The following is a 20,044-nucleotide window of genomic DNA, read 5'->3' on the forward strand; positions in this document are numbered from 1 at the left end:
ATATCTATAATAATTATCGCGAAACATTACTCGATTTAAAGTACAGACGTATAGAAAACCTCTTCTCGTCGAAACGTGACGTTTCGTATGTTGCTAAACTTGATAAAAAAACAATACAAAATATTAATAAAAAAATTACTTAAATATATTATTAAATATATTATTACGTGTAATATGTACAGAGAAAATTTAAAAAAACAGCGAGAAAGAAGTTTTTCATAGGAAATATGGAGATGCATACACATACACGGTTACCTGCGCGTAACAATGTATATGTGTAAACTGTGCATGTATTCGTCTCACGGATGCTTCGTGTTCGCGGACGGGATTCACCACGGTGGCATCATAATGACGGCAATTAGTTTCGCTCCATTGAGTTCTAAATGCGGAGACCCGGCCATCAGGGATGCAGAGCGCCCGAGGAGGCTCGAAGGATCTTCGGCGTCGGCCAGGAAGCACGGCGCGGCGCGGTTTCTCCTGCGGTTTCATCCTACTATCCTGGCCGCTGTCGCCGTCTTTCTTATTAATATGCTAATTTTGCACGAGCATCGGCCAATTACGGGACGAGATCCCCTTCGGCGGGTCCGACGACGATCGCGTTGCCGGGAACCTTCGATAGGCGATGGCAATTTCCGACGCACGTCGACGTCGTCCAGGGTGTTCCACGGATTACGGCCACGTGTAATACGAAACACCTGCGACCAGGAAAGTATACGGCCATGCACACATAACGCATACGCGCATACACATACGTACAAGTGGATTCATCCCTCAGGAGTCATACCTTCGAGACGGCGCGAAAATATAACGGTCTTATCAATTGCGAAATGTTCCATCATACGTTCGATGCGTTTGCAGAGAAACGTAAATTTATTTCCCTCTGCAAGTCCGGCAACGACAATTTCAATTCCTATATATTTGTGTAGTATGTTATATCTCCATTTGATTAAAAGTAATTTCATAATAAAAAAAATCTCAGATCACCTGCGTTTTTTTTGTATTTTCTCTTAATATATTTCTTCTCTGTATCATCAAATTCTGAGAGTTTAATAATTTTCAGCTTGTCATATCTCTCGTAAGGGAGTCTTCGATTCGTGCAATGTAACTCGTCGAAATATAGATAAAAAATAATACACCTTTTGTGCAATGAATAAGATACGAATGAGTTTAATTCCATTATCGATATCGCGCGTCACGTTCTTCGAAGGGTGCGGACTCATCCCTGAAGACGGTTCCAGGAAGATCGGGATTACATCAGGCCTCAGGATCGCTCATGAGTGCCTAATCGGACGCCCTTTGTTAATCCCCTAGAGGGTAAAAAGATTTGCCGCTTCAGCGGCTTTGAAAGAAAGTGGGACTGTCGGCCGATCAGGAGTGCACGAGAAGACGGAGGCGATCTGATCAACGTCACGAGTTGTCACTTATTGTTAGCTCTAGTTAATTTTTCCTGCAAGTATTTATTATATCTGTTTTCGCGTAGAGAACGCAACGTGCTTGAAAGGTACAAAGATATTTTACTCTTCTGTCACATTTTAATAATATGCTTGATATCTCTCAATTTCTTGAAAATTTTTTATTATAAGTGTATATTTATATTCTTCGATAAATCGCAAAAAAATCGACAGATGTTTCATGAAAAATCATTTATATTTAGAGCAATCTGTATAATAATCAGAGTGTTAATACTGTAATTTCTTATTGCGACTTTGAACGGATATGTCCGCTCATTTTCATCAATGACGTCCACAAAGTCAGCAATCTCACCCTACGACGCAAAATAACAATGTGACATCCCCGTTTCACTCTTTACGACTGGTCCTACCACTAGGGCAGCCATTTGATACCAAACTCAGACTGCACCCCATCAGGATATCATGAACGCGACGTGCATCGCGAGGATACCGCGAGTACATCAAACCCGCTCGGATTCGGTACCAATCAGTTACGGTCGAGCAGGTTCGAACAAATTTCGTCCTGGCCTCCAAGGATAGCATAAAGAGCACGAGTTCTCTCTCTCTCCCTCTCTCTTTCTCGAGAAAGAGGATGAGATTGGTATCTTTTCGACTCGATGATACACTTTCGTCGTCTGCGAGATGGTCTATCATTTTCGCGCCGATTAAAGTTAAACCAAGGTAATTTTATGGCCGAGCGTGCTATTAGCGAGTTTTTACGAGAAAGGAACTGAACCGGCTGGCGCATGCGATTAGGAACATATAAGACGGGTACAACGAGGGCAGAAGGGTGATCGATCAAGTGGCGAACACCGTAATCGGTCCGGCCGTCTGGATAGCGTCGATTTGGCCTCACATGAGCAGGAAAACATCTCGACGAAGTGGACGATACACGTTGGCGCGACATAGGGAACAGGAAACGAGTAGGCGTGAGTTATGACGACGACGTGACGACGAGCGAGCTTTAAACGATTGTTCGAGTCCGCGCGTTGCTCTCCACGTGCGGGTCAAGTCTAGCTTGGGACAAACGCGGGAGAGATAAATGCCAAAAGCAGCGAATAGATAAACAACCTTATGGGGATCTTAGGAGCGGACAGAAGGTCGTGCTAGAGTCGCCCTATGCCGAGGCCGAGGGCTCCTCTGCCTCTCGTAAAGGCTTATTCCCCAGGGGGATAAGGAAGGTGAAAACGATGAATTAAAGACGACTTTTAGATGAAAAGAATCGAATCAACGTGCAAATTATTTCGCACAAAAACGCGTTACATAAAAAATTTAAAGTTTTATATATATAAAAAATTACATATGTATCGAGAATAAGATTTTACAGAATTCAGTTGAGTTTTTTATTCTATTAAAAATCTCTATATAAGATATATAAAAATTTTTATTAGAATTAGATTTTATATGTGTCAAAAATATTTCGATTAACAAGTTTCTCTATATCTTGGGTAATATAACAGGCGATCGTCTTTTTTCCATGACACTCGAAAGGAGGATAATCTATAGAAAACTATCATAACAGGTTATAAATTATGAAGTTGCTTGACACTCGAAAGGAGGATAATCTATAGAAAACTATCATAACAAGTTATAAATTATGAAGTTGCTTGTCGGGTCGCGAGTCACATTCAAGAAGAAAAGTCTAAGTTATTTATTTATGCGATATAATAAAGCCGTTAAATCGGCTACATGGTTGGAAAGATTCAAAAAATGCATGGAGCCGAGAACCGGAAAAAAACTAGCCGCGGTGCTATATGGATCACGTAATCTGAAATTGGAGTATATTCCCGAGGAGACGATTCAACCAACGCAGGTTCTTAAAGAAATAAATATTGTGCGTTTATCGATCTTAAACGATGTCAACGGAATGATTTTTCTTGCCATAGAAGCTCAATATTTTGATATCTATAAAATAATTTAACGAGAAATATTTTTTTTAACACAAGGAGGGTAATTATTTCCCGTGGTTTTTCTTGTATATAATATAATATAATAATGTAATAATAAAATATATAATAAAATAATAAAATATATAATATAATAATATCTAATATAATATAATTATATAATATAATAATATATATGATTTTTATATATGATTAATATATAATATATATGATTTTCAATTTCTAAAAATTGTAACATGTGTGATGTAGCAATTTTGAAAGTCGGGATCGTTTTCATCATTGAAAAAATTACGAGAAATTACCTTCCTTGTGTGTTTCTTCAAACAATATAATTCCGCGGCTCTCTTTGATATTTTCGCTGCAGCTCAGGCGCTACTTCCTACTCTCCAAGTAGAATTGCAATTTCTTTCCGGCATGTATACAGGATATACTGCATTCGAATATCAGTAAAGCGCGAATACCGGTCCCTCGGTGAACCTTGACGTCGCATTATATTATAACGTCGCGACCTAATCGTGGAATTTATCGCGACGCTTTTCCGCTCGGCGCGCGGTCTTGTGAAAATTTCGCTTTCACTCGAGAATCGATTCGCGACCGCGAGCACAAAGGTCAAGTGTCGTCGGCTAAAATTCATTCGCGATAGACACTTTCTCCGCTCGCTGACGGCGATGCGGATCCGCTCACGCCCTTTTCTTCTTTTCGCGAACCCGCCGAAGATACGCGTGGACGTGCGCTTCTGCGGCCTGACCGGAAGTGACGCGCTCCTGTGGCGCGGCGGCCACCGCGACGACCCGGGGCCGACCGCGGTCCTCGGTTTCGAGGTGTCCGGCACGATTCTGGAAATGGGCAGACTGGCACACGAGCGGACAGGCTATCAGATGGGCGAGAAAGTCGTCGTGCACAACCATCCCGTCTGCGGCGGTCTGGCCGAAAGCTGCCTGGCTCATTATACGGTAGGAAAGCGTTCTCTACCTTCAACGGGATATGCTAATTTTTTAAGGCCAACATTGGCGCGCGAATGAATGCGTGCGATTGCGATATTCATAAATTTTATCACCGGATCGCGAGTATTGTTTCTTGAACGCTGAGAGATAAACTCCCCCGCTGAGAGATTAATCGAAGAAATGTTATAGGATGTATTTAACTTAACGGGACGAGCGTCCCTGAAAGATTCAGCGATCGTCATGGATGATTATTTCTCGGCGCTACTGGCGATGGGTCGTCGAGCTCGTATTCAGAGAAACGAATGCTTTCTCATTAACGCGAAACATTCGCGTTCTGCCTTGGCCGTCATCGATCTCGCCATTGGAGTGTTCGGAGCGAAGGTATTCGCAATTTTCTATCTGTCGATTTCACTCAAGTGGTGAAAAATGAGAATGGAAATCGCACGCTCCCCTTCGTCAAGAATTTTTCTATAAATATCTTAATCGATATAAGAAAAACGCCTAATTAATGTGTAAGAATTTCACAAATATATCAAAAATTCCGACGCATTCTAATAATTTTGAATATATCTCCCTTTCATGAATAATTATCTCTAAGAACATCTGATCACAGACGTCTATATATTATATTAGCTACTAACAGCGGTGTTAAAGCAGAGCAGCCATTTACAATTGGACAGTGTTGATAATTAATTGTTTTTATAATCATGTCTAATCAAGTGATCAATTGTTTTTATAATCATGCCATCAAATTCTGTGATAGCCAGTATAAATTCTGTCCAATTGTAAGTGACTGCCCTTTATGTGTGTGTGTTTCACATCTCATATGTGATGACTGTGTCAATAGTCTAGTATACATATATAGAGCTTTGTGCAACTGACATATCTGACCCTCTTTGTCTCTCATCTTAGCCGATAGCTCTGTGCAATGATTCAAGGCGAGCCAAGTTGTGCGCAGATCTCGGTGCGGAGGTCGTGTGCGATAGAAACGAAGAGTGCTTGCCGAACAAATTAAGAGAACTCACCGGGAAAGAAGGAGTGCGCCTGATGATCGAGACCGAGGACGGGCCGTACTTTCGGAGCGTCGTCAAAAGGTGTGAACTGGAGTTGTCACGTTACAAAGCCACCGCAAGTTCCCTCTTTGTTGGCTGGTTTCTCGCCTGGTCAAAAAAAACATTGCAAAATTACAAAAGTCGAAGATACACTCTTATCGCCGAGTTTTCGTTACAAGTCTGAAATTGTAAACTGAAAATTGCGTACATATATTTACCAATGAAATGCAACTTTCTCTAATAATTGCCGCTAATCGTCACAAAAGAGTCCTCTGATATCGCGTTATATATATTGTCACATGTATATTTCCATTTCCGTTTCTCTTTCACAGCTTGAAGCACGATGGCCTAATCGCTCTTCTTGACGATGCTCGAAATAAGCGGCATCCCGATTTCTACCTCATGTCGCCGAATTACACAGTATTCGCGGTAGCCGCGGAACATTACAAAGTCGCCGACACCCTGATATACAGGTTAGTAAGGTTATCAAGATCCTCGCGAGACAAAGATGGAAAATTCGCGCACACGTAATATAACGACCGATAATTGGAACGTAACGTTTCTCTCCCGACAGAGAGGCTATGCAACATCTGTTGGACTATCACTCGGAATGCACGATTCGTCCTCGTATCTCGGCGATTTTCGGTCTGCATCGTGTCAACGACGCGTTCGATTATTACACGACGATGCCGAGCGGAAATGTCTTGATAGATATGAAGGATCTTGATCGGCTAACTGTGTGCGATGAGCTTTAAGTACTTCGATTCACTAAATTCACCGTTTTGAATTTATCACAATTTCCTTGATCGCGATATTTCCTGCGAGAGGGCGCTAGCGTCCGGAGCGTTTTCACGGGTCACGTGACTTTCGCGAGATCCGCGCGCAATTGGCCTTTTTACAATTATTGACAAGCATAAAATTTTTAAATTGCAATTGCACCGATTTTATATTTGGCTTAATAAGCAACGTAATAATTCTTTGCGTCCTATTATTTTGTATATATTTGTGTGCATAGGAGAGTTATCTGGTGTCAATTTGATGTCATAATCTTATCAATGGTCGATCAAATTCTTCAATTATTTACTTCAGATAAGATAGATTTCTTCTAAACACTCTATCCGTATAAATATATATTTTCGAGAAAATACTTATAAAGATAATTATAAAAAAAATCAATATAAGATAGATTGCCAGGAATGACATAAAGTAAATGCATAATTTTATACATTTATATTATCAAATAGATCCCTCGTTTCAATTTTACCCTATCACATGCAGAGCGCGAATGCACTCGCGCTTCGGCGGCGAGCCGCGAGATGACGCCACCCGCGCGAAAAGCGCGCAGCGAGCGCGACGATGCACCTCGCGGCTCGCAGCCGGTGCAAGTGAAGTGAGCGGCCAGCGCGTGTCCGCCTCGGCTCCGCGATTAGACGCGCGTCGCACGACTCGTCCTCGTTCGCGATCTCCGAACGTCGTTGTTGGTATCGCGAGACCGCGTCGTCGCCTTCCCGGTCGCCGCGCGACATTTCCGATTACTCACAGCTGGCTTCCCCCCGCGTCTCTCTCTCTCCCCGGTTCGCGACTCGACGAATCCTGTCTGTCGTCGCGAGTGACGGCATCGCGCCGCGCCTTTCTCGCGCGTGCACGCACGCGACGAGGCCAACGGAGTTCGCGGAATTAGTATTCGCGCGCGATAGTGCGAGAAAGAGAGAGAGAGAGAGAGCGAGAGAGTGAGAGGTCGAGAACGAGTGTGGGAGGAGGGGAGGAGCGAGCGAGACAGTGTCGCGTCGCGACGGCTCTTTTCGGTTTTCCTCGCGGCTCGCTCGTCGTCGTCGCGCCCGATTATCCTCCTACGTTCCGTTCGTTCGTCGATACGTTGTCCGCCGTGTCTCTCCTCGACAACGACGGCGAGGACGCGGCTGTGATACTACATGCAACCTGTTGTCCTCTCGCGGCACGTCCCGTGACGCTGATACGCAGCCGTGCCGAGCAACGACGTGCTGGCGGCCGACCTAACCTCGCACCCGACCTGGGAAACGCGCCGGCTCATCGACGCTCGGAGCTGACGGCAGTATGAACGGGTAAGCTGACATTCTGAATTTACGATTCAATCTCTCGTTTCTTAGCGGGACGGAGGAAAAGAGGGAGAGAGAATGATAGAGAGAGAGTAGGAAGAGGCTATAGAGGAAAAGGAAACGGAGGGGACAAGGTAAAATAAGTGAGAGCGACAGCGGAATATATATGTATACGAGTAAAGAGTATATAGCTAATTATGTCGAATTGTTATATATGTAGGATTGAAGGAGAGAGTGCGCTTTTAATTATTTTTTTTTAATTATTTCAAGAAATATAGTTATAATTTTGTATAGCTAAAATGCATATTAATTGTAAATAATATTAGTGTAATTGACGAATAAAATAATTTAATTGCGACAAATATAAATATAGCTTGAAATATATGCTTGAGAAAATGGACTATTTAATCTAGCGTCTGATGAAAAGATAAATAAAAAATGGAGTATTTCACATATATTTTATATATATATATAAAGAAAGAGAAAGAGTTGAAACATCGATTTGCGATTATTCGTGGAGCGAGAGGGGTTATCAGCCGCAGAGGGAGAAAGAGAGAAGATGATATCAAAAGGGATAAACGTTTTCTTTATCACGTGTCATTCCTCTTCCTCTCTTTCTTTTTCTCTCCCTCTCTTTTTCGTTTTCTGTCTCTTTTTCTGGCCTCACCTTTACGAATGTGCGTGCGACTCTGTGCGCGGTTTAAAGCGAGGTGAAAAGAGAAATCCACCGTTGAAACTTAATTAAGCAACGCCAAAGTCCTTTAATCTTCGATATTGCACAGCAATGTCTGTTTAATCACTCGTATATGCATTTCCCTTTTTCGAAATGTCCTTTGCAATCTACGCCATTCGATTCGGCCGGATAATCGTCCACTAATCATGTTCCATTTTTAATGATATAAAGCGAATATGAGATACGCTTCGTAGCGATCATAGTGATCTCGGTTGGATCAATCGCGAGCGTGACTTTGCTAATTCTCAAAGCGCAAAGTGCAATTTCCTCGTCGCAAAGTTTTTACAATAATAAAAAGGAAAAAGAATGAAAAACAACAAGAGAGAGAGAGCGAGCGATTAATTTGAAACCGTAATTTTTCACGAAAAATCAAACCGTATTTATCGCGAAACATCGCGGAAATATGTTTATATGGATATTATTCTCTCAGCTTCCGGTTGCAGGGGCCGAGCTTTTAGCCGTGTTTATAGAACTCTGCCCGCATCCACACACATTTTATGAATAATATTCGATTACACACCGTGCAACAGTATCCGATATATCGAACAACACGCGTTCATTCCGCGCCGTTGGCGTCCAATGGCTTTTGCGGACAAACGAACGCGTTTGCATCTCCATATAACCCCATTCTACTTATATTTCGCCATGGGCGGTATGAGAAACACCATAAAACCATAGCTATTCGCGTATAATATTTTCGTGGGAAATAAATACGAAAAACTGGCTCGAAAACTTTCGACTCTTCGAGTTTTCGTATTCATCTTCTCTTTCGTCTCGAAGATTTTCGTACTTATTGTTCGTGTTAAATATTATATAAGAGAGCCTCGACATTAGATGTGATGTTGACGGAAGTAAAGTCACATGCAACATGTATGTCTTTGAATTATCTGTTCTTTTAATAGCAGACTCTCTGTTCATCTCGGAGATATTAATAAAATTTTAATTCGAGGTTTAATTATATAAAGATTTGTATATTATGGAAAAAAGGGAGAAAAAAATTTGCAAAGAAAATTGATGATTTTTCTCAATATTTTTGCTAAGGAACAACCGATTTTAAATTGATCAGAGAATCCGCTATCAAAAAGACATTCAATGATTTTGAAACACTCTGTATTATATACAGGTATACATTTAGCTTATGTTTACATGTAAAACTTGTACTTAAGCAAGTCTACAAAATAGAATTGAACGAGAAGGAAATATCATTTTGCAAAAGCGTGCGTTACATTTACGGATTCCATTTCAAACTTTTACAATTTTACTGGGAATACAACTCATTTGATTACGCTTAATTAAAACAGATCTTATCAGATTTCCTGCTATCGGGGTTTTTTTTTTGCAAACCGGATTGCAGAGTATTAATGAAAGAATTCGTTGTGTGTTTTGCAAAAATTATATACCGCCCGTGTTTAATATGATTAATATGAATCTGAATAACTTTTCTCGCGAATGATTATCGAGTTTCATTCCCGGGCTGAATTTAATTCTCTCGTTTGCGTTGAAACGATACCCCGGAATGAAATCGCGCGAAACGCGATGACGTTTGGACGACGGAACTAATTTCGAATCCACGCGCGGCGACATAAATCGCGTGCGATTTATTCGCGATAATTATGCCATTTTTCACGGCACGTCACGCATTTTCGCGTGTCAACTCTTCGGTCGGTATTCGGCCGTGCACGTGGTAACTACTTCCGTGCGCGGACAATCGGGCTTTATCAACCCACGGTCATGTCGAACCTCCGAATTCTATCATTTGTACCTATCGTTGGACGATACACCTTTACAATTTCCTATCTTTATCTGTTTTTTAATCACATGTTTCACGTATGTACAAGCGTACATTTAAATTACGTTAATCGTACGGTTGGTTATTTAAATAAATAGATACTCGTCATCATTGATCGACAGCATCGATGATGAATCGAATGCCGTACGTCATTAGCGTTTATTACGTATTACGGCTACCGCTATATTCGTATCGCGACGGAATTAGATCCTGGTGTTCGAAGAAACGCGCAACGAGACGTAAAGTCCTGGCAAGCGATAGCCGTGGATTCGCGCCAGAGAGTGATTTACTCTCAAGAACGCGTGTCGAGAACGACGTTTGCGACGCTTCGTTTCATCCGATTCGTCGTCGCCGATCTTTCTTCGTTTTTTTCCGCGTTCAACGTGATATATCGGATAGTCGGAAAAATTCGCATTTTGATAAACCAATGTCTTACGACGGATGCGAGATAAGAGGGAAAAAAATATTTCTCTCAGATTTTAAATTTATCTCTGCAAATTTCGCTTACTAGCAGCGCTTAAACGCGAAATCGCGACAGATCTCACGCTGCAATTTCGCGCGACAAAATGGCGTGCGAAAATGCGCGACAAAGCGACCGAATGTGGCTTACAACGCTCTTCCTACGAATTGCGGAAGACTCGGTTCGTGCATAATGGATTGGCACTTCGCCGATGAGTCGCCGATAATATCTTTACGCTCTCTATCAATATCCCATACAGCACACAAAGATTGCATACACATTGCAGCAATCTTTCACCGCAATATTGCAACATTGCAAATTCACTGCAAAATGTTGCTGCACCATTGCTGTGGGATTGCAGCAACGTTAAAATGTCCGCTTTTAGGAATATTGCAATGTAAGATTGTAGTAATTACGGTGCAATGTATTTGTAATATTAAAACGCGTTTTTACAAATGCAGACCGTTTTAAATTTAATAAATAAACTTCGAAAATATTTAAAAAATGTTTAAGAAAGATAGGAAAAAAACATTTCCTTTTAAAAAAATTTCACGCTTTTAAAAAAATATCTATTAGTGTTTTATATTAATAAATTTATTAATAATTAATTTTTTATCTATAAATGTTTCTTATTAAATTTTTATCTCAATAATATACATACAATTATTTTACATACCCTCGACACCAGAAATATTTTAATACGTGCAATAAATGAACTATTTCTCATTTATCCATTCAGTGAAGAAAAATCTGTTTAATATTCTGAATCCCAACGAGGGATCCAGATTATTAAATAAATTATTTGTTTAATAATCTAGATCCCTTATTAGAATTCAGATTATTAAATAAATCGAGTCAAGTTATTAGAAATTAAACCGACTCAAGACAAGAAATATAATTACTGCATTCGTCCTTTGTAGACCTTATATCCACTTTAGACGAAAATTCGAATACAAGTTAGTTAAGTTTGGTGCCGCCACGTAGCGGCAAGTAAAGAAACACATGTTATACATTTTTGTTATGTTAAAATGTTGCTGCAATATTGCCAAAATAATATTACAAAATAATATCTCTGCAATATTTCTGCAGCATTACACTGCAATGTGCAATGTTGTAACATTGCAGCAATGTTGATGCAAACTTCTGTGCTATATGGGTACCGTCGAGGTCGCGCGCTATTTTTCACGGCGCTAAAGCTGGATTCTGTTTGCTTCCGAATTTGATTTCAAAGTTCAATTTTCGATTTATCCACATTTTATTATGCTTATACATTTTGTTATTTTATTATCTATTTTATCCCTACAATTTTTTCTACATTAATTGTATACGAAATATTATTATTACATACAATTTATCAGCTGAGATTTTTGTTGCGAAAGTTTCGTCTTAAATCGCGAATAATTAATTGAATGAAAAATGATTCTCTCATCACTGATTTGACTGGTGCATCTGATTAGCTAAGCTATTAATAATAATTGAGACCGATAATATTGAATGAATGTACAATGCAAGTGTGACGACACAGCTTCATATACGTAATATGTCATATTCGAACATGCGGAATCGACTGTCAACCGAAAACGCTCCTTTAATCATATGTATTCATCTTATGGCACGATGACGTCATATAATTACGTGTACGCGGACTGAATATTGACAGAGGTGTGCCGACTATCTTCGCGTTTCTGATATTATGTTTCGCTGTAGCCGCCATTGATGAAGCCGCGATGGAGGCCGGTGGTGCTTAATCAGATAAATCGCTGAAATTACTAGATACGAGCTTTCGCGAGATTTCGGAACATCGCGCAACAGACTCTACTATCGGGGTTCGTACATTTGTACGTTCATCGACTAGCGATACATTGATTTATTTCTCCGTTCGTTACACAATTTGTTTCGCGAATAATTGAGCTGGATGCTTTGAAATTACAAAAGTCGTCTCTCGTAATCGTTGAACGTACCTTCGATTACGGATTCTCCGAGAAGCTTGATTTTTCTTTCGATAAAATTTCGCTAGTCATGGATTTTTCCAAATATTCAATACTTGTCCAGTCATTTTCTAGATATTCAATACTTGTCAGTTACATTTAAATCAATTTTTCGTTGGAAAAAAATCCAATTGGAACTCCATACGATTTCAATTATTCCGCTGTATCCCGTTTATTTGTTACAAATAAAAAAAAGACGCATCTCGGTAACACACTCGGCCTACGCGCCAATTTAGTCGACGAGATAGAGAGAAAAAGAGAGAGAGAGAGCGAAATTCAGAAGAGTTAGGAAGAAGGAGAGAAACGTGCGACGAGATCGCGGATGCAGTTTCATCGCCGTGGAATACTGTCCGTTCCTGTTGCGGTAATCACCGCGTATTCATGTCGCGCGAAAGCTCTCTCTCTTTCGTTCGCACGTGTACACTTGTAGACAAACCGCGCGCGGCGTCTTGCCAAGTGTGATTTAAATGTAACTCGCTGAACGTAACGAGGGAGAATCGTGTATGTTCCTCGTTAGAAGAAATCTCGCGGGGATCGCGCGTAAAAATTTGAATTATATACGAACCAGTTTTCGCTGGCGAAACTTTTCATTTGCGCGTTAAAAGGATCTCTTATCCTTTTATATATTTCACCGTAAAAGCCTACATAATAACGCGATCGAAAAATTAGCGGGTGGATAAGCCGAAGGAGAGGGGGAAGGGAGACAGAAAGACAGAGAGGGACGAGTTCTTCTAATTTAAAATCTGATTAAACGCTCGATCGCCGCAGCATCGTGCGGTCATTCAGCTGGCTCGTTAACTACACTATCGTTTCGTTACGCGTTGCGTGCGGCTACACCCGGCGTACACATGCGGCTTTTCATGCGTGCGTGCGTGCGTGCGCGCGCGCGGGTCAAACTTCACGCATCGTCACAACTTCACAATTTCGCTGTGCGATGAATGCGTAACGCCCGCATGTGCGAAAGCGCGCCCGCATCTCGCCGTTATCGGCATGTTCATCGAACCGCGTGCACCAAGCCCTCTGCCTTTCTGGGTAAACGCTTATCGGGCCTGCTACGCGCGATGATAATTAAAACAGACAAGACTCGGCGCGCGGTAGCTGTACGCAAATATCTCGACCGCGCCATCACAACCGTCATCGTCGCGATATTCTATATTTAACGAATTTCGTGACATAATACCCCTCGTTATCGCGAAACGCGGTAAAAATGCGAGTGATTATTACGTACGGAAAATCGATGATTGGAGAGTCCGTTTGGCTTCTTTAAACGATGATAGCAATGATAGACTAAATATTTAAAAAAAATATGTACAATATTTCTTCTTTCTCAATATGTGTTTTCTTTCCCTCCGCCCCCGCATTTCATATTGGGGTGTTGACGAGATTGCAGTATAAATTTATTTGAAACTGATAATTATGTCGAATTATATTATATTATATGAGATATACCATCTCATATCTAAATAACTTCTTTTTAATCAACATCTTAATAATAAGAAATTAATTAATTTTAGATGATTAACATCGCGCACTTGTCTATCTATCGCACTATTAATCCAGTATTAATTTAGAATTTACGTTTTATAATATTATGTTGTCGTATATATTTAAATAAATCGTAAACGCGCGACACGGTATTTCGAAACGCCGACGAATTTAATTTTCAGCACAGTTTAATGACCAATTAACATATAGCCATTCACTTTTCGCCTTAATACGTGTATATACGATATATTTAGTTACCGCGCAATAAAATATACCATTTTCGAGGACGTACGAGCAGCCTGGTCCGCGTTCGTTCCAGCTTTGTCGTAAAATGCACGATGTAACGACTCTGGATTCTATACAGAGTGTCCAGAAATTATCGCTATTTTCGTCGAATGTGGATACTAAAAGTCAAATAACAAAAAATATATATTTTAAGCGACGACATAGTAGATTGCGTCATGTGTTTGTCGACCTATCGCAATGTCGCTATTAATTAAAATTTAACATTAATTTGAAATACATTTTATATGGGATATTGTTTTGCATATATATTTAAGTAAATCATAAATATATAATATAGTGTTCTAGAAGAATTTAACTTCCACGTACGCGCGGTATCAAATTAAAATAAATTGAACCATTTTGCATTCAATTATAAATGATGTTTACTCTGCTGATAGAATGTTACATTTTATTAGCCATCCAAATATATTTAAAAGTTGTTTAATATTTGAATGCCTGATTGAATGAAAAGTTCATTCTAAATTAGCGAAACGAAGCGATAGTTCGCGGAAATGCTTATTATACCTTGATAATTCGGAAACATATTACATCGCGATTCTCCTGCAATTTCTGCGATTCTACGATCGAATAATAAATTAATAATCGCACACGAATATACGGTTCAACTTTACGTCTCTGAAAATGGACGGCCGACGGATGCCTGCGCTGGAATTTTATTAACGACCGTAACGCACTGACAGGCCAATATTTGATGGTTACCTGGGTTACGATGCAGACGCGCGAGCACACGGGTTAGTTAAAATTGACACACCGTGTCCCAAACGCATTTGTAATATTACGATGCAACGGGTCGGCGTTTTGCACGTTGGCGTCATCTTGTATCGTCGAATTGTCTTTATGTCGTATTCCCTTCCGCCTTGTTTGGTTTACGAATTGTCGCGATTGTGAGTAGTGTAGCGTAAAAAGATAAGTTTAATCTTCAATTTTCGAACATCTAGAAAGAAAGTCGAATGACAGTTAATGCGAGATAAGAAATATTTATCGCGACGCGATCGAATCTCATCCGTCGAGTGGATCCTATATCCGTTCCGGCGTTTAAAAAATCATCGTCCTGGGGAAAACGCCAGCGGAAAGGGAAGAAAAGAGGAGGAAGAGGAAGGGGATATCTCGACTCGAGAAGCCGTTCCGATATTTCGATCCTAAGGGTACACAGAGCGCCACTCGAGGGTGATGCGCAAATGACAAATCGTTCGGCAAATAATAAATCGGGGGCGGGTACTCGGCCTGGGATTCGAAGGGTCGACAACGGCAAGGCGAGGTCGAGAATTCCGTTTACACGTAACGCAGGTCGAGGTATTGAATATTCCTCGAGTCCTCCACGCATTCGACAGCCTACGCTAAGCCGGTAAGATCTAGATGGAACATTTACGTCCGGAGTGACGGAAATTTGATTCTCGCATGATCTACTAGCTTATATCGCGTTAGATGGCCCTGAAGCTTTTTCGATAACGATGTTAACGATAATATTTGGGGATTAAGTTATCATAAAGTTTCGAAAGAGTTATTTACAATTGTTGGATAAAAAATTGATAATAGTATAAATTAACTATTATATTAGAACTATAATAATATAATAAGTTACATAAATAATTATTATTAATAATAATAATTATTATTTATATAAGGTAACATTTTTTAAATAAAAAAGAAGAAGAGGAAAGATCTTTAAAAAAATTTTTTAAATCAAAATAAACAAAATATCTCTAAATGTTACAGTCTTCTTTTGGTTTCTTAAATTATCAAGTATTTAAAAAACAATTAATTTATAGTATATGATTTAAAGAGTGTAGAGATATATATTCTTTTCACTTATAAGGATAAAATTCATTCAAATTCAAATTAATATCATTATCATCCTCGAAGAACATCAATATTTGAAAGATATCGATTTTCCCCGCACAATCCTTCTACATCACATATCAAATTCACATGATGTTTCGAGCGTTTCCTAATTATTCCGCGATTCCTGCAGTCGAATACCGAGGGAAGAGAAGAGAGTGCGGTGTTCCTAGTTTTCGATGTTATTATGTTAATTAGGGATCGAATAATCCGGCAAAGAGGGAAGAGAGGTGAAATCGGATTTGCGCGCTTCCGAGTCGATGCGAGCGTCGTTCAATGCACAACGCAATGTAGGATTCTCTAATTTTGTTCCAAGAGCCCGGGAGATGCATAATCACACGCGGCTAGTGCTGCTTTTTCGGATTCATCGGGATTTAGCGATATTGTGTGATGGACATAAAATCGGAAACGCGCTGAAGGGCTCGTGAAGGGGCACCCTAAGGGTTGTTCATTTCATCAGTCATATATTTCTCGATGTCTGGATTTATATTATGCTTTTTATTTATTTCTTCTTTGCGTAAACAAGGATATTTTTGCGGAGAATTTGGATATAATTTTAGAAAAGAGAACGCGATTCAATATATGATAATAATTCTGAATAATTTGTGGCATTAAATTTTGAAAGTAAAATTTCTTTTCTCTTTTGAATTTTTAATTCAGCAAAAATTAGCAATGTGATTGATAATCAATAGCGACATTTTACAACTATTTTTACAAATTTGGAATAAATTGTTCTCTTCAAAGAATCGTACGCGATTTATCTTGCGATGATTGCACATTTTTTTCAACACAAACGTGTGAATTTTGTAAAATTATTACCGACTTTTCTTTAAATTTATAACTTTAAATATCTCCGTAACTTCAAATTAAAATTTTGCAAAAGCAAAATCTATCAGAGAATTCAATAAAAGTTCTTATCACCTGTTCGCATCCCCCGAAATTCACTCGATACAACTCGCTTCGAAGAGTTTGACAGTGCCTCATGAAAGCAACTTACATTCTCGCAAGTTTTGCTTCAAGTATCCATAATGGAGAGATGGTGGGCGATACTTGGAAATACATCCTGTGTACATCCTTCACTCCTTTCAGTCGAGTGAACTGCACTACTGTACGCTGCCTATCTGGGCACGTACCCTTCGACCGGAAACTCTCCGTCGGGATTAACGGCTGGGAATGGACAGTTGGGCGGCAAACGAAAAGCCTGTAGGAGGGAAGAGGAGTGGCGAGAAGACTTCACCTACACTGACAATGAGAGAGCCCTTTCGATAGCACGCGACCTCTCGTTCGTTTCAATTTCGATCACGCAATTGCCCGTCTACAAGAGAGAGAGAAAGAGAGAAAATTTCGCACATTCGCGAAAGATTAGTTTTGCGCTCGTTAAAAAGTCAATCAAACGTAATAATAGTACAGAGTGAGCAAGTTTGTCTTTCTTTTTCCTCATACCGATCGATTTCTTCTGAAATAATAAGACACTATTGTTATTTACAAATGAAAATAATATGAGAACTCGAACATAAAATGGACATTGGCCGTAAATTGGATATTCGATATCGCTTTTTAATGATTGTCGCACGTACTTTGACCTTGCCTCTAGTTTCGAAGGAAAATACACGGAAAATAAAGGTTAAAATGCATCACGATCCTCCAATCGAGTTTTCTCACAATAATTTCTCATACACACTATTTTCATATATTTCTTTTTTTTTATATACTACAAAAATTTTTCTGTATATCTTAACAACAAATCCTGATAATACACTAATCACTCGGATAATTATATTCTCCGTAATACATAAAACTTACAATTAGATTCTTCTCAATTAAAGATTAATCATTGATTCGTATTGGCTCTCGTATGCAAATTACATATATTTTCACGTATATATTTATTATAAAAATGTTAAAAATTATAAAATATTAAATTTGTTTATACTTCATGCACGTATTATTATATTGAAAATATAAAGATGTGCTAAACAATAAAAAAAGAGATACTATCTGCAATTAAATATCGATTTGCTAAAATAATACTCTCTCTTTTCGGAATCAACAATTTTGAAAATTTAAATAGCCGTGTCATGAACAGACTAAACGTTATAAAGCCCCATTGCAGAATAAAGTTAATATTTTTGTCCAATTAATTTTAATTCAAAGCGAATGCAACCTACTTTAATATTTGAATCACACAGCTAAATGATTTAAAAGACTGATAAAATATCGTATACATAATTTATACTATGTTTCGGTTACATCAAATACTATATCAATTTTTTTACTTTTAGTTTGATATCTTGTATTGATGTGCATTTTCATCTCTTTAAATGTGCAACGATAACCAATTAACTTTCTTATCGTAATTACCCTTTTATCTCACACATATCAAATATTTTAAATAAATCTAAATCTCATTTCATATAAAAGCTAGTAAGCTGCAGATTTTGTATCTCGCAACCATTTAAAGCTTATTGATATTGTTAAATTTGCTATTAAAAAAGTTGTATAGTTTGAGAAAATCCAGCGTGTAAGTTATCTCGCCTGGCTATCTGTCGATGCAACAATCTCACGGTCGATTAACTGCGAATTAACCGATCTCGTCTCTTCATATTTTTTTGCCCTCGCTATAGAGAGGTAACCTTTCTACTCTTGATCGCTTTCCTTCGATCTCTTCATCGCACCTTCGATAAGATCTATCCGTTCTAACACTCTCATAAATAACGCACCCCCACAAATTCAATTTGGATTCATGATATAATTAGATGAAAATTAATTGCTGATTTATGCATCTAGTCCCTAATATTAAATTAATTTTAATATTTAGGGTGACTTGTTATTACGTTAGCATGATACTTAGATATTGAAAATATAAATACAAAGAAAATTCCAAAAATAAGATTGAAAAAAATTAAAATAAATAAAAATTTATTTTATAATTTTCTAAATATATATATATATATTAAAATAAAACTTATTTTATTTCTCTATATAATTTTTCAATAAATTTATTTTTATATAAATAAATCTTCATTTCTCATTTTTAATATTGTAGGCTGGAAAATATATAAATAATAGATAACTAATAGATAGGTTGGAAAATTTCTAAATATTTGATAATTCTAGTACTTCTAGATTTCGGATTCTTCGATTTAAACAGTTAAAAAAATACTTAGGAAAATGTTTCGCCTCATTTCGAAAAATTGTGAAACTACTATCACATTAGGATAAATGCTGTTGGATGAAATAAATTAATGTTAAAAGTCATTTTAAATTATAAGTAAAAGTTATATTAAGTTATTGTTATAAGTCATTATATATATATATGTTAAAAAAAAATATTTAATTGCTTTCTTTTCAAAAGCGTATCTCGTTTTCTCGAAACTCTATTTGAATCAAGAAAACTTTTTAATGTAAAATTTTTATAATGCTGCAAAATAAATTTAGAAGATAACCGAAAAAAAACATTCTTATACGAAGAAAACTAACTATACGTACAAAAGTAAATTATATTGAAAAAAAAATTATTCTTCCAATTAATTTTAAAATAGAGAAAATTAATTGCAGCATTTAGATGATTTTGATATTCAATCAAAGCAATTCCGCGGACAAACTTCAGTGCTTTATTAACATTTGCATATTTGCATGTAAATTTACACGCATACACGTATGCATCCTTAAAATTGCTAACGAATTATGGATCTCGTGTATATTAGTTTTAAGCTTAGGATAGAATCTTTCAGTCATACGCTTGCACGAATAATGAATTTATGAGATTTAATTGATAACTATAAAAACTTTTAATTAAAAGCACGTTATAAATCAAATTTCCTCTTCGGTCGTACAAAAATGGAAAGCCATTAATAAATGGTTTAATAAATGTCGGTATCACGATGGCAATGTAAAATATTTAAATCTCTTTGGTATCGAGTGTATTTCGATATGTTGCGCGTGAATAGGAGAGGAGAGGGGGTGTAGAAAGGGACAGATGGTTGTAAATCACGCGATGCCGCCTGCTCTTTGC

At 38.3% G+C, this 20,044-nt stretch overlaps 1 protein-coding gene across 12 annotated transcripts in view; it reads left to right on the forward strand.

Annotated features, from left to right (window-relative positions):
• The first annotated feature begins 6,108 nt into the window (after positions 1-6,108).
• Positions 6,109-20,044, forward strand: part of Heph (polypyrimidine tract-binding protein 1 heph) — a 364,683-nt gene continuing 350,747 nt past the window's right edge. For all 12 annotated transcript variants that reach the window (XM_083103263.1, XM_083103264.1, XM_083103265.1 and 9 more), the window contains exon 1: positions 6,109-7,435. In XM_083103263.1, coding sequence (XP_082959389.1) covers positions 7,428-7,435 — 8 coding nt within the window. In that variant the 5' untranslated portion in view covers positions 6,109-7,427. The remainder of the gene's footprint in view (positions 7,436-20,044) is intronic.

This window comes from Camponotus vicinus, unplaced genomic scaffold (assembly GCF_025532165.1).
Source record: "Camponotus vicinus isolate PSW18456_S1 unplaced genomic scaffold, iyCamVici1.0 SCAF_6, whole genome shotgun sequence".
Classification (NCBI taxonomy): domain Eukaryota; kingdom Metazoa; phylum Arthropoda; class Insecta; order Hymenoptera; family Formicidae; genus Camponotus; species Camponotus vicinus.